This window comes from Lepisma saccharinum, chromosome 10, assembly GCF_977018435.1.
Source record: "Lepisma saccharinum chromosome 10, izLepSacc3.1, whole genome shotgun sequence".
Taxonomy (NCBI): Eukaryota; Metazoa; Arthropoda; class Insecta; order Zygentoma; family Lepismatidae; genus Lepisma; species Lepisma saccharinum.
Window position 1 is genome coordinate 30,541,253 of NC_139238.1, and position 16,928 is coordinate 30,558,180.

At 37.8% G+C, this 16,928-nt stretch overlaps 1 protein-coding gene across 1 annotated transcript in view; it reads left to right on the plus strand.

Moving 5' to 3' along the window:
• Positions 1-16,928, plus strand: part of LOC145993849 (protein takeout-like) — a 35,195-nt gene that overhangs the window by 12,049 nt on the left and 6,218 nt on the right. The window contains exons 2-5 of the mRNA XM_083129703.1: positions 5,164-5,256; positions 7,281-7,428; positions 9,748-9,881; positions 16,213-16,362. Of these exons, the coding sequence (XP_082985829.1) occupies positions 5,164-5,256; positions 7,281-7,428; positions 9,748-9,881; positions 16,213-16,362 (525 nt within the window). The remainder of the gene's footprint in view (positions 1-5,163; positions 5,257-7,280; positions 7,429-9,747; positions 9,882-16,212; positions 16,363-16,928) is intronic.

A 16,928-nucleotide genomic window follows, 5' to 3' on the forward strand; every position in this document is an offset into this window, starting at 1 on the left:
GCAGGAGCAAGACTAAATCAACTTTCCTGTCTTTATTTGCATAGACATCTGACTACAAGAGCGAAATCTGGTGTCGAGATTAAAATTAAAAGTTGTTTCATGGCCTTTTAGCAAGGAATATTTAATTAGTCCTAACCTTACCCAAGTATTTTAAACTGTACTGTAGTAACACCATAAGCGCACCTAGCGGTGAGTTTGAAGTACAAGTAAATCTCTTCCTGGAAGGGTCCTATTTCAATTTGAAGGTTTTTGGAACTTCTCAATTCATAAATTAACATAATTTGTAAACAAGAATCGCTCATGCAAGATCACTGATCTTCTCTGGAAGTGTTTCTTCGAACTTTGCTTCAAACGTTCTCCGCACCAAAACACAAGATTTTAACTCGGCAAGCCCATAACACGCAGTTAGCTTCTTGCTGCATCCACGACATGAGCAGTGTTGGCAGAACAAAATTTTTAAATTTTCTCTACGTAAAAACAAAATATTTCGTTGTGATAAACCTATTAATTTAAAGTTATAGCTTTTTTGAATCCTGCAGGGCTTTTAAAACACAATGTACACCTACAATTATTCCTTGCACTTACGTAATCCAGTACTGCTATAACGCTATATTCAGAAACGGACTTAAAGGAATTTAGGGGACTATAACCCCATGTGCAAATAAGCCTCTACTGGAGTAAAAAATATAACTACTAATATATCTTGGTCTAAAAAGTTATATTGGAAATTGCCCATGATTAGCCAAATATTGGCAGAAAATCGATGTAAAATATTAAAAATCAATAAAAAACTCAAAATGCATCAATTCAAGGCTGATGCACTTTTGGTACAGTCACGGATACTTCTGGGTTGTTGTAATCCGATAGACTTCCAATGGGATTACTATAACCCAGAAGTGTCCGTGACTGTACACAAGTCATACAGTTAAACGTGTAATCTTTTGTAATTTATTGTGTCTGATCTGTTCAAATTAAGAATATGTAATGTGTCATACGGAACAGCAGCTGATAAGTGTATGCGTTTATACATTAATGTGCGTGCGTATTGTGTTGCACCACAAGTGCATCATTAGCACCTTATGGACTTTAGTGTGTCCTGAAGTCAAAACATTGTGCCATTTGACACATTTTGTGTTATGTGTGTACTAGGGTTCCAAGATATTTCAGAAAAAAAAATACGGGGTACTTATTTTTTAAGACTACGATGCACAATACGCCCATCTACGAACGGAACGTGCTATACCTTGTTTTAAAGCTTGACTACTGATTACATCTTCTTTGGAAAAAAAATAGAGTAAGGAAACTTGTATTTATAGAGCTTTTCACACTAAATGATGTAAAGTTTTAATTTTTTAATGCCATATTCTAGTATCACTCATTTTTACTTATTCCTAAGTTAATCAATCGCACAGAATGGATCAATGGGAAAATGTACATAACATAGTACATTAAATTGAAACATTTCTGGGCTATTCACATTGAAATTAATTTAGAGGTACTCAAAACAAAATACAGTAAAACCTCGTTAATTCGGACTAATGGAGGATAAGTTGACGGGTTTAACGAAAGTCCGGATTAACTGAAATAACTTTAAAAAAAACAGTAGAAAGTGCATTAAAACTCGGTTCATAGCAACAAAACATGTTTATTATGGTGTATTTAAAGGGCATAGGCCTAAATACACTGTACAGTACAGTACAAAATCTGCGGGAAACAATTTCATCAGTGGTTGACTGCCTTTTCTTTGGGAAATTCTCTTGTTGACTTCTAGCCTTGCATTCTGCTGGGTTTTTTTGTTTTTTTTTGTCGGGCTTATCGGGGTCCGGATTAACGAGGTTTTACTGTAGTACATAGATTTCAATGCATCCGTAAATTCACACTTTCTCTTCGGCATTTTCAGTTAAAAGCCAAATATGTAGGAGCAAACACAGAACTGCAATAACCAGTCTTCCTGTTCTCGCGTTAGCATGGTTAGCTAAAAGAATTATCTAATTGCCCAAGGAGTTTCGTTGTGCGCGCAGAACACCAAGTCAGCGGTGTCGAGTTGCCCTCATAATTAGATTCTCCGCAACGATTGTAAGAGTTTCTTGCCAGGGGTGCCCGCAAGGGGGGTTTTATGGCGCAGGTTGCGTCATCGAGATTTTTGGGGGGATTTTTTCCCTTCAAATAATATAAAATTCAATATTTATATCTTTTCCAAAATATATGTAAAAATTTTAAATGCACCATATTTAATCCATTAGATCAGGGGTTTCCAACTGGCGACACGCAAAGCCAGTTTGCAAAATACATTAATTTTATGTATTTTTAGTAAAATACGTTCTATTTTTACTGAAGGAACGGAAGCTCTGTGAAGAAAGACAATATCACTGGTAGAATTGATTTTGCAATCAATAATCATCATCAGAAGAATCTAAAGTGACGTAACTTTCTTTTCACACCATGCATTCCACCCCTTTGCTATGCGGAATGAGCTCGTCCGCTTCCGCGAAGGCTTCACCTCTGGCTTCACTCTTTGTCTTTAGAAACAAACTGCAGAGCGGCGCTATAGATATCTGTTTTACTATGCACGAAGTACCAAGAGATTTCCAGTGTTCCAACTCGGATTGTACTGTGACTGATTGTTAAAGTTTGTGCAAATATCGAAATGAGCCATATGAAATGATCACTTCCAGCTATTTAGCAATCCTCTTTGCGTTAACATCGAAGAACAAGAAACTTCTCTCCAACTTGAATTTTGTGATTTGCAAGGCGATGTGTTCCTTCAAACTAGGCAAGAAAAGAGGCCCTGGCGTTCAAAAGAACGCTTTCCAAACCTTCGTAGTTTTGGGCAAAGAATAACATCGATGTTCGGTAGCACATACACGTGTGAAAGGGTTTTTTCTTCAATGAAGTTCATCAAGAACCGCTACAAAAGCCGACTGGCAGATTCTTCACTGCTTCACCTTCTGAGACTTTCAAATACAGAAATTCAAGTGGACATTCTTACTTTAATAAAAGAAGCAGATCGGGCTCAATTTTCACATTGAACACTTACTATGAAGGATTCTTATTTGTATGGTGTGTTTTTCATTTCTTTCAATTCATCCATAAGTATTGGGTTTTTGTGAAATAAATTGTAATTATACAATTTTGATTTGTGAATCCATTGCTTTTATTGCCTCATTTAAGAAATTTAGGTCATCCGAAAGTACTACATTTTCAGTTGAGTACTTACAATTTTTGTAATTTTTAATCCACCTTCCCCCCCCCAAAAAAATGCACCCCCAATCAAATACTGGATATAACCAATGCATTAGATGAAGAAATGAAATTGTTTTGGGCATTATCGAAAGGGGGGGGGGATATCGAATTCGTACATATTAGGCCTTAATTGACACGTGGGTCCTGAGGGGGATTCTGAATTAAACTTTGAGGGGGGACAGTATCCAACTCTAGGTCTTAGATTATGGCGAGTAGCATTAAATTGAAAGGGGTATCCAATTCTTGTGTATTACTATTGTCTTAGACTGTTGCGGAAATTCTGGTGTGGAGACTGAGAATTAATTTTTTGAAGGAGGCAATATCCACTCTTCAATATTAACAGTAAGTCTAAAATTGGCATGAAAATTTTTGTGGTATAGGATTGAGTATGAAATTTAAAGGGGGATATTTTTCTTGATAAAGTGTTAAATCTTAGATTGTCAAGGGATTTCTGTAGTGGAGAGAGAGTTCGAACATTACATTTTGGAGACTGTATTTAGCGATAAGGCATCCACACGTTTTCGACCCCGAATGTGCCAAAGGAAAAGCTGGAAAGGGAAAAGACTAAATATCCCGGGATCTTAAGAAAGTATTGACACCTCATTAAATTAATATTCTTCAAAGGCTGCAAGGAAATGGATGGAAAAATTTTCTTGCTCGCTTCGCTCGCAGTGATTTATTGCTATGGTGTGTGTTTGGTGCTTTATTGAGATGAATATGATTTTTTATACTAAACCTGCATTACAAGACAAGAGATATTTTCGATTGATTGATTTGGTGTTTTAAGTTCACTTTATGCACTCTAAGGCTAATCGGGACTCAACCTACAGTTTAAAGTGGGATCCACGCGATATTCTCGATTATGATGAACGATTTTAGGGGTGGTCTTGAATGATGGCACCCGCCCCCTGTTTAGGGAGGAGGGGCATATCAATTATAATGTTCAGTAAAGCTAAGGAAAAAGTTACTTTTGGTAGACACGCTGTCGTAATTAAATATTTTGTGGGGATTACGATGTGGTTTGAGGGCGCGAATGATATGATTTGAGGGGGGACGCATGACATGATTTTGGGGGGATGCGCCATTGGCCTTGGGGGGATGAGCACCCCTGTTTCTTGCTATGGAATATGTACATCCATAGCTTACCACAGTGGGTTAAACTTCTACAGTACGGATGAAAATAGAAAATAGTAAGACAAGGTTGACTCAACCATTCCTATCGTTGAAACACGGAACAAAAAGCTGCCCCGAGGACTTTTGTCGGGACAACGGGACGTCCTAACAAAAAACCTGACGTTTCGAAATTTCCGGGACGTTTCCGAATTTCCGGGACGTCTAGGAACCCGGAACCCAAGTGTGTACAGACATCAGAAATAAAAATAATTTCATATATTCTGAAATACTCGCTTACCAGCATGACATTATGTGTGTTGCCTAACTTTACGGCGATATAGGAACTACAATAGCAGGCCGGCCATATCCATAGAGTTAGGCAACACACATAAGTCATGCGCGAAGTGAATATTTCAGAGTGTTTCATTTCTTTTTGCAGACAACTGTACAACATGTCTTCTTTTGTACAGTCACGGACACTTCTGGGTTGTTATGATTCCATTGATTTTCAGTTCAGTGGAATTGTTACACCACAGAAGTGTCCGTGACTGTACGATAGAGCAACCAATCAGCTTATATCTACTGCCTTTATTCACTTTTCTGTTCATGCAGCATTGGCTTTCATCTAAGTCACGTGGACGCTGTTGCCTACACACTCACATGGTCTTCTGTTGTGGCATGATGGCACCAGAGTTACATTTCCTACCAGACATTTTTCAACTCCTCCTGTTCTTGTATTGATATTATTTTCACCTATACCCTATTATTCTATTATACCAAGCCCTTGAAGACTTATTTCTATTCCAGCCGATTTCTTCAACATCTGCCAGAGGAATGATCCAAATTTGGACAACTGTATCAAGGATGTGCTAAATGAACTACGTCCTAAGTTGAAAGAAGGTGAGTTTGAAAATTTTAATGCAATTTCAAACATTACTCTCACTCACTAGCGCACTCATGATATTTTCGGGGAGCGCTATAATTGTAAAGGTAGATAAGGGCGGGATACACAATAAAATATTTCGTACATTTGGAGCTTTTCACTATATTAAGATTGTATCCAAAGACAATAATTATAGCCTCCCGATAGCGTAGTGGTAACGTCGTCGCGTTGTAATCAAAGGGTTCGATTCCTGGTGGAGGCACATTGCACAGTGGTTCGGATCCCACTTTGAACTGTAGGTCCAGTACTGATTAGTCTTATCTGTGCTTGAAGTGGACTTAAAACATCAATTCAATGCAAGACAAATATTATAATTTGGGTTTATTTTAAGGAGGATTTGCCTTTACCATTTGGGGGGGGGCATCTGCAGCTCCATCAGCTTCCACATCACTACGCCAGTGCTCTCACTAATTCGTCTCTTAGCCACTCTTCAAATTGAACAAAAAACGATTTATAAGAGGGGAAACTTCAGAAACATCTTTTCCCATAACCTACATAATGGAATTGTTTAATTACAATAACATAACAACAAGGTGTACTTTTGTTGCAGACCTTGTGTATTTCACAAAATAAAATTTCATTTAAGTATAATAATACTTATCTCTGTGGACGTGGGGTCTCTCATCTAACCTTTGTCAGGTTACAGATACAGAATACAAATAAAAGTGAGTCATGAGAAAAGAGGAGATGTACAAAATAGAAAAATGGTTATTCACAAAGAACAGGAGCAGATCAGCAAGAACAAAGGTAAAACACACACAAGTGTGTTTTCTTAATATGTTGTATCTTTGCAACATTCCATATTTTGTTCATATTATCATGAAATATGTAAAATAAGTCTTGTCATTTCACTAGAATCAATTAAGGTTCTTCATAAGATATGTCCAGACAAACATTCATGCTTACGTATATCGCCACGTATGAATAATTTAATCGAATTTGTTTATTACAGTATCAAAACAGCTTTATAGTACATTAATAATATTTATTTAAGCACGATTTAAAAATCAGGTACACCACTATGTCAAAATAGGTGATACAAGATTACAAAATTGAATACATAATTATAAAACAATTCAATGGATTCTACAATCTTAAACTTAATCATTAGTTCATATTGTAGCTTTCCATAAGTTCAGCTATTAAACTTCTGGCCTTCTTGAGACATGTTAGAATTGATATATTCCTCTGGGAATTTCATAAGATACATTATTCAAAAAGTATTCACTATCTATTCGGAAAAATCTTCTGTAGAAAATTGATCTATTTCATATTTCTTCTTTCTTCTAAGGTAGACATATTCAAATGTGTTAGCCATATAGAATAGTGCTGTTCATAGTAATTCTTTTTAAACTTCGTGCATAGTAACCTGATAAAAAGTTTTTGAAACTGATTCAAATTTTTTAAGGTAATTCTTGGCTGTCAGATTTCATAATTCATTAGTATTAAGATAAATCTTTTTTTAAAACTTTCCATGAGAAAAATATATAACCAAGCATGGTCTTTGCTCTTTTGCATCATCAAATATGAGAGAGGAGTTTATCAATATTCTCAAATCTTTATGGCTCTCACACACTTGGATTTTATTTTGATAAATGTAATATTAAGAAACTATATAATGAACTTTCTTAGTACATATTAAGACTTGATAGTTTTTCAAGTTAATTTCCATTTCATTAATCTTCACAAATATAATAATAATAATACTTTAAAAACGGCATCGAAAATAGAGTTTTGTGTCGTACGTTTCCCAGCCAACTTTTTTTATAGAGAGAACAACAACAATTCCGAATTAAAATGAAAAGGAGCGATCTGTTACACAGAGTCTAAGCTGGTGTTAGCTTTCACATACTTTTTCACAATGTTGTAACTAACTAACTAACATTTTCAAGACCATAATCGCATTATATTCGCCCCATGAATGTTTTCTTAATAATTTTATGTCAGCTACAAAGGTTTTTTCTTCTTTCTTTTCTGGAAGGAATCCCCCAGTTGAAGATACTGTCCCTGGAACCTATGGTGGTGCCTAAAGTGAAGGTCATCCAGGGAAGCGGTCCAGTGTCCATAGATTCCACGTTCCACAATCTCCACGTCGATGGAATCACCAACTACGACATAGTCAAAGTGAGGTAAGGTGTTACGCTCCCGCCTAATTCAGTTAAAATATTAAATGTAATAATAGAATGTTCTTCTCATATTATGACGTCAATTCTATTGTGACGAAATTCCGTAATCCCGACTAATGGTTATTGACTAACCTGTAAGTATCTTTCCGGTTGGTATAAGATGATAGGTATTTATTTAGACTATGGTATGTTGTATGGTGATTCAAAGATATATGGCTTCTGTTTTGTGGTATTTGGACAAGTCTAACTGAAAAGTTTCTTTCGAGATTAATATTATAATCTGATTCAGTATTTTAAGTGTAAATTGTATTAATAATAATAAATAGTAATAATAATAATAATAATAATAATTATTATTATTATAATTGGCGAATTGCATGAAACTACCACCATTCACAACTAACCAGAGGCGCAACCACGAATTTTTGTCTGGGGGGGCAAGTACCGGGATAGAAATACCAATAATAATAATAATAATAATAATAATAATAATAACAATAACAATAACAACAACAATAATAAAAGTATTATTATTATTATTACTAGTGGTAGTAGTAGTACTATCAAAGACGTTATTATCCTCATAAATTACTCAAAAAGGGGGTAGAAGTCGGTGCTAAAGCATTTGTTTGGAACAATCGATTTGAAATTTTTTTTCAACATGTCAAATTTCACATTAGCTAATAATGGAAAAGAAAGACACAAACTGTATTTTTGAATGGCAGAAAATGAATGATAGATACATTCCGAGGATAATTCGTTTTGTACATATAACATGTATAACTTTCCTGTACATGATATGTTTTACACATATGCAACATGGAGCAACATAAAATAAGAAAATACATATGCAACATGCTAATACAAAATTGTGTACGTATTCAAGGTGTATTCAATACATATACACAACCCATATGATTTAAATACAACACAGAAAATAATGACATTGCGAGCGAACCAAGCAAGAACATTTTATAACCAATATTTGCAACTGAAAACAATATTGACTTAATAGGGTGCAAATAATTTCAGGGGGTGCCATGGTATTCTCTCTTTTACAACTTTTTAAATTTAGATTGGTCGGCATTCAGGCCAACTCATACCATCCCCTAGCTACGGCTTTGAACGTTTTCCCCCCTTGCCCCCCCTAGAATTGACTTCCGTCGAAGGTTGGGGGCAAGCCCTTCCTGCCCCCTGTGGTTGCGCCATTGCAACTGACTCAATACAGGGGCTGTAGGCTGCTTATAGTGTAGCTAGACAAGGCCGCCCGCAGGATTTTTTCTCAGAGGAGGCAGTGTTTAAAGTGGCATGATGCTTTTTCCCAGTTAATAAATTTCCCATATAGTATCCCCGATAATTTGCACAGGTACATAATCTGCTGTCTTTCACAGAACCCCTCGTTCACTTTTTCACGCTACAATTTCAAAATTTGAATAATCTGAAGTCTTTACAGATATCTCAGTGGAAGCAAGTGCGCACCCTGACCACACACTGTGGGCGTAGGGAGGAGGGGGAGGGGGGAGTGGAGGGGGAGCAAAGGAGGCATATTATTTTCCATAATAGTGATGCCCTCTAAAAGAAACACTGCTTCAGTCTGAAATTATCATGTTCCTTCAACACTCTTACAATAATTAACATAAATTACTGTGACTGAAATAAAATTATGTATACTACTAACTAAGGGAACCTTCATTTTTCAGGGGGGCCGTGGTCATCCCTTGAACCCCCCTTCCGGACGTCCAAGTTAATGATGGTTAGATAAACATTACAGTCTTATCATTACATTCGATGTAGGACACGTAGTTCACACTTTTGCCGTAGATGTCCCTGTCGTATATTTTACAGTAGCGTACTCTCACGCAAGTTATTGGAACTATTTGCAGGCTGTTTGCTATTGATGTGATCAGCGTGTATTCAAAAGCAAATACAGGATAAAAGTTCCGTCGGAGTCGGATCCTCTTCATTTTTTATGCAAGAATCTGAAAAATTATACTCGTTTCTTTTACGACTTGTAAAAGCAATTAGCTCGTGAACAAGCAGTAGAAATCGGATTTCTAAAATTTGCACTAATAGAATAATACATTGGGAACGTATGTGATCTCGCCTCCAAAGATCAAGGGCTCGAGTCAAATCCTGAGCTTGGGACAGACACTTTGTGAGTGTCCCTTCATCAATTCCATCATATAATCGCTCATCTTCATCGTCGCGATTGCCAAGAATGAAAGAAAAGCGACGCTAAGTAACAAAAATTAAATCAGATTTGTCTTGAACTGGAGTGCGGATAATATTTTGTTGTATTAACTTTAGTGCACTTCCTTTCAGGGCCAAACCTGATAAATACAGGATCGACGTGGAGGTTGCCGTACCATTTCTGTACATGCACGGAGACTACGAGATATCGGGACAGATGCTCATATTGCCTATCGTGGGTCATGGGGACAGCTGGAGCAATTATAGTAAGTAAACACACACACACACACACACACACATGAAGTCTGACAACAATTATAGGACAGACTGTATGGAGCTCAAATTCACACGAGGTATAAACAAAACAACCTCAAGGCTGCAACACTGATAAAGTGGCCTTCAAGATGCATCTTTTTTGTCATATTGCTGATGATGACGTATCTTGGAAGTCTACGATTTAAATAAATTCTCAGGCAGAGAAAAATTCAGTATTTCTTCCTATACTTAACACACCAGCAAGTTTACGGATGATGGAGGTGGATACACAATGATCTCAGTCATACGCTTGTGCAGATACTCTTAGGAGGGGGAGAGGGGCAAAAGCCTAGAGAAAAGTTCAGTCGCGGAAAGAAAAGTGGTAACGTCGTCGCCTTGTAATCAAGGGGTCTGTGGTTCGATACCAGGTGCAGGCACATAGTGTATCGGATCCAGCTTTAAACTGTAGGCCCAGTCCCAATTAGCCTTTCTGTGCATAAAGTAGACTGAAAAACAAACTCAATCTCGTCTCGCTGTTTTATTGTATTGAAGGGTGCGAAACAGGGGTGTGTACAGTGTCTCTCCGGCTTGAAAATACTTCATCCTTTTTTTTTTAAAAAAAAGAGTGCAATATTGTTTAGAAACGGCGATAAGACCTCTCTACATTAAATTTCTAAGTAAAAGTATTAGGGAGACAAATTTACCCCCTTGTCCCTCCGCCCCCCACATGCACACGCATATGGGCTCAGTCCGCAGGAAGGACCCTCGCGTGGCTTTGACTGCAGGTGCATTTCAAGGATTCTTCTTATCAGGAGAGTAATCAAACTAACTCAAGGTTAGAGATCGGTTAGTTCAGATAAACTCTCCAGCCTAACTATTGCCTACTTTAGGAGTAGCAGGAAAAGGTTGTTAAAGTCGTTAAAGGTTCTTATACCCAAAGATTTTTCTTATTGAGGTATACATTCACTAAGTCAGACGTATATGCAGATAAGCAACGGGTCTAAAGCAGTGTCGGCGATTGGGTTCCAAAACCGCGGGGGGGTGGGGGGCAAAGACAGTATATGTCACTTTGTAGATAGGGTTTAGCATAGTGCGGGGGCAAAAGTGGCGAAAAGTGGGGGGGGGGCAACTGCCCCCCTCGCCTCCTAATCGCCGCCACTGGATCTAAGCTAAAAGACAGCAAACTTGTCCTACCTTATATTCAGACATCTACTAGACAAAAAAGAAATTAAGGTTTTCATTTCACTCTTCCTCATATACATATAATATAAGAAAATATGAAAACATGAAAATCTTTAGAAATCGAAAACCATGTGACTGACCTATTCTAAAATGAAATGGCATGTATAATAATCTGTCAACAAAAAGTACAAGGTGTACAACTTTGCTTCCGCCGTTTTTCCCCAAACATATGACGCTGTAATGAAAAACATTGCTTACCCAGGCATTATTCAAAGTAGTGTCCATCGCTGGCCACTACTTTTCCCATCTTTCGGGCAGCGTACGAATGCCGCGTCTAAAAAATTGTTCATCTTTGGAGGCGATCCACTTTTTGACTTCTTCATAAGATCGGAAGTGTTGGTCAGCCAGTTCATGAGCCATTGATCTAAACAGGTGATACTCAGAAGGAGCGATGTCTGGAGAATAAGGCGGGTGGGGTAGGACGTCCCATCTTAATGTTTCCAAGTACGTTTTCACCACTTTGGCAACGTGGGGTCGTGCTTTGTCATGCTGAAGCATACCCATGGCTTTCAGACGTTTTGAAATGGCTTGCTGTGTCACTCCCAATGATCGTGCCAATTCTTCTTGAGTTTGACGCGAGTCTTCACTCAGCAATGTCTCCAATTCTGCATCTTCGAAAACTTTCTGTCTTCCACCACTATGCCGGTCTTCGACGTTAAAGTCACCGTTCTTGAAGCGTTGAAACCACTCACGACAGGTTCTCTCACTTATAGCGTCCTCACCATATGTAGTGGAGAGCATTCGATGAGCCTCAGCCGCAGTTTTCTTCATATTGAAACAAAAAAGTAGAACCTCCCGCAAATGGCGAGAATTTGGCTCGTACACTGACATTTTCAATCGCGAACAACTTCACGATGCACACACCACTCGACTAATGTTTGAATGGGGTTATCTTGACAGAGGTCCAAGCTAACTGCGTGACGTCTGCGATCTGCTTCTTTCGACCGCTACTTCCTGTTGTTGCCACCTGTCGGAAAACGGCGGAAGCAAAGTTGTACACCTTGTACTAAAAATATTTTGGAATTTAAAAAAAATATGGCTGTTTTTCAATACAGTTTTAAACAGTTCTTTTTTAATATATGGACTCCTCCGGAACAGATAAATATATAATTCCCGTTCCATCGTTTCTCACTCATTTAAAAAAGTTTTTCACTTCATTATAAAGTTTTTCTTAGCATACGGACCAAATGAGGTTAACTATTTATAGTTCTGAATCAGTATAATAGATTCACAGTGGTTTTGATTCTTTTGGATAGGAAGATAATATCGACAAAAGAAACTATTTGCTTTTAGCTACAAAAATCTTGCTTCTGCCAAATTATTATTTGGGTGGGTTAAAAGGGGAACAATTTGGATCAAAGGATTTAGAGCGGAGTTCTTTGTTTCTTTTCCTCTCACTCATCTTTCTTCCTCTCTGATTGTTTCTTTATTTCCTCTTTTCTCCTGTTAGTTTTTCTTCTTTTCTCTGTTGTCGCTTTATTTGCCTTTCTCTTTTGTTTTTCTTTATCTTTCACTCCTTTTCTCGCTTCTTTCTCCCCTTTCTCTCTCTGTCGTTGCTTTTTCCTTTCTCTCCTTCCCTTCTTGTCCTCTCCTCTCTTGTTTCTTACCTCAATCCAATTTTCTCTCCTCATATTCTTACATCTTTCTCTATTTCAGTGTTGTTATTAATTTCTCTTCTCTCTCTCCCACAAATAAGATTCTTTTGTCGGATGAAACGTAAACATGGCGTCAGGGACGACTTAAGGGCCTTTGGGGACGCCAAAGCGAAGTGTCCTCCCTGAGCCGTGCCAAAACCTTAATTCTGATTATATAAGCGTGGCTATTTGCTTCAAGAGAGTTGTTACAAACCATATATTTCAACAACGAGAGATGGAAAGGTAGGAGTTTCAAAAAAGAAACATAGATGGCAGCACTAAATGAAAGAAATTTAAATAAATTTCTGGAGGATAAATATCGATTTAGTGAAAGTAAAGATGTGATAGAAAAATGTAGAAAAGATGGAAACAATGTACAAGAATATATAGTATATCGAAACAAGAATTGAAGTGTTTTTCATCATTCAAGAAGTTAAATATTATAGTCAATTGTTTGGCACGCATAATTAATTACTCAACGAAGTAAACAGGGATCAGAAGAGCTTTGCAACAAACCCTCTTTGCGACCAATATTCAGAGTATTAAAGTGTAAGAGAACACAAACTTATCACGTATCAAAGAAGCTAAATTGTATATAGAAACCAAGTATTTTGCCGAAGATTGGGGGGGGGGGGTCTGCTCGTACGCAAACCCGTCAACGATACGACGCCAGAGGTCTCGGGTTCGAATCCCGGCCTGGGAATTGGTGTTCTTCGTGAGTGTCCCATCAATTTCATCATTCATTCTCAGCTTCGCGATTAGCCAAGAGTTCCAGAAAAGCGAAGTAAAATAAACCAAATCATTTCAACAACCCCGGCATGCATCTATTTGTTCTAAACCTCCCTGGGCGCGCACATGTGGGGGGGGGGGAGGAGCAATCTCTAACAGCACTCATGTCCCTTCATGGCACTCTGCATTGACTATAATATTACTCCCTGTGAAGGTTCATTGCACAGTGGTAAAACTGTAGGTCCTTTTCAATAAGCCTATCTGTGCATCAAGTGCACTAAAAACAACAATTCAAATTCTAATTTTACTATAATTTTTTAATTTTTTATTTGCAAGCTATAACACTGCTCTAGAAAACGAAACTTGTTGAGAGTTGTTTTGGAAATGAGAGCTGATCTAACATAATTCGAGGATGATGATTATGAATATGCAATCCACCCTCCCCCCCCCCCCTTGTCAGATATTTTCAAAAATTGCAAAAATACATCGCAAATATCAATATTTACATACGCTATTTGCGTACGCTACAACTAGATTTATCTTTAAATAGAACGTGAATTTTCGTGAAAAGTTCGAAATGTTATTGGTGAATTGCCTTCTTGGCTGGTAGCTCCAAAAACCAGATTTCCTCTTGCGTGCACCTCGTGTCCCCTCACTCAACGTCCAACGGTAATCCCTCATCACTGTTGTATATCAACGTCCCTCAAGCCAGCACTCCATGTCACTGATTTCCTGCCAAAACCTTTTACCGCGTTCTTCACTTGGTTCGCCCACGTTAGCCGAAAAATTGTCTAAGTGCGAATGCAGGAAATGGCTCTTGGGTTCAGTTTCCTCTTCTGTGCAGTACTCCATGTCATTGCTTTCCCCGCCACTAAATGAAGGATCTGGGTACAGTGGCTGTTGTGGTAGAATGTCATTTTCGGAATTCCCAGGCCAAATTCATTAGGAAAACGTTCACAGTTTCCAAACAGCAAAATCATCGTAAAGTAATGTAATTTATTTTGTTTCTAGGCAGGTTCCATTCTCATGGGGTGGGGCAGGGGGCAGAGTTAGATTTCATATCTTGCCTTTCGGTCATAGAATCGTAAAATTGAAATTAATTGACTTGAAAATACTTTGGCGTTGTTGACAAGTTCAGATTTGAGTCCACAATTTAAATAGGTACTGGTTTAGCCTTCCTTCCTTTCCGTAAACATCTATCAATTTATTTATGAACAGTTACCGACATCTCGTCTTCCCTTACACTATTGTTACGACAGTCAGCATGGTTTTAATGTATCTGGTGAAAATATTCTCTCGTTATATTGTTGGACATGGCAGTTAATTGCTGTAACTTACAACCTGTAAATCAAAGAAAAATATTATTTGTAATACAATTTCGTCTTTCGAATTACATGAACATTTTCCAGATATGTCCGGGAGGGCAAATGCCCCATCTGTTTTCAAATTAATTTATAGTTTATATATATTGCTTTTACCCTTAACTCAGGAATAATTCTGTTTTTATTATTGACAGTAGTATGCCACACAAGTGACATCTTTATATTGAATAATTCATATACAGGGTGTCTACAAGAAACATCCCTGATTTCAATTGTGAGGAAACTATTCGACATAGAGCTTTGCTGTTTGCGGCAACATGTAAAGCAATTCGAAAGTCTTCTTTTAAGTGGTGAGTAATTAGCAACGATGACAACAGTACATGAGAAAGAGCAGAGCGGGTGTATGCGGAAACGAAATCGCCAATTTCAGTCCAAAGACATTTCAGCAGTGATGTGCGTCTACGCGTAAACAATGATAGTCTATATTCTACACATAGACTATGTTATACACGTAAATTACGTAATCTATGTAAACAACATGGCGAAAGGTGATAGCTTAGCAAAGAGCGCCGTGGAATTAAAAGAAAATTATACTGCGTATCAGTTGCTGATGTGTGTGGAAAACTTTTCGTACTCTTTCCTTCAAATTCGAACAATTTCTCACCTAGGATGAAACCTAATATAGGAAATATTCTAGTGCTTTATGGGGAAAAGACCACTCTTGCCTCACGACTGCCATCTGTTGTTGTTTTTTGCATACTATTTATCTTCTTCCATAGTTGATAATAGAAGAGAAGAGAAATTTTGTTGTAAATAGGGTTCATTTCATTTCGTTAGGAACCACTATAGTTGAAAATGTCAGTTTCATTTCATGAAACCCTTGAAAATTATTTTTTATGCACTTTAGATTGTCTACGTAGTCTATGTAAACTACAACCCAATGTAATCTACGCGTAGATTACGTGTAGACAACGCATGTAGACGTAAACTTATAGTCTACGGCACATCACTGCACTTCAGACATGTGTTTGAATGGGAGCGACCAGACGTGAAGACAATTAAGGCTTGGTATGACAAGTTCCTAGCTACTGGGGGTGTTAACCCACAATCAGGTTCGAGCATAAAACACACATCTGATGAATCGATATAGGTGATCGGTTACGAAAGAAGTCCACGTAGAAGTGCACAAAATTAAAAAAAAGAACCTTTACATGATATCGCAAACCGCAAGGTTCTATGTCGAATAGTTTCGTCATAATTGTAATTTGAAATCATGGAGGTTTCATGTGGACACCCTGTATAACATGAAAGTTTATTTTGTAAACACATCATGATAATTGTATTTCCATTCTGTAGTAATTTGTACTATATACTTGCTGGCCTGTATGTACATGTATTCTTGAATCTCTTTCCAGCCAGCGTAAACGGCTCAGCGTCCATGATTGGTCATCCAGAGAAGAGAGGTGGGAAGGAGTTCATGGTATTGGATGAATTCAAATTCGACATCAACGTGAAGCGAGCTATTATTCACATGAACAACCTGTTCAACGGCAACAAAGCTTTAGGTGAGCCTTACCATTATTAGCACGTACAATATTAACAATATTGGACGTGAATTTATAAATTTCACTTTCTTAAATTCCCTCTCACCTTCATGAAACAACCCGTGAGTTACAAAATTAACCACATTTTTTTTACCCCAGCCCAAATAATGTTTGTAGATAGTGGAACATAAAGATCGAGAGCTTTTCTTGGCAACGTTCTCCTCGTTGACGTCTCGTTTCGATGCTGTGAGTAGTCGAGAATCAACATTGTCTATCCTGTATAAATGCAGCTATGCAGTACAGTTTCAGGGTTGCCACTGTCATTTTTTATTTCCTCAGATGGCATAATGTACAGACCTATAGATTTATATCTTACAGGGTTATAAGGAGTGACCCTTTGTCAAGACACCAAAATGTCAAGCTTACTTCTACGTAGAACACCCTGGACTGCATTTTGCAGACTAGCGAGGCTCTGGTGTCTGGACTCAAAGACAGGAGCTTATGTTCTGATCTGTCCATACGTGTTTGTGAATGAGTGTCCCTTCATGACTTTCATCTCACAATTCATCCTCATCATTGTGATTAGT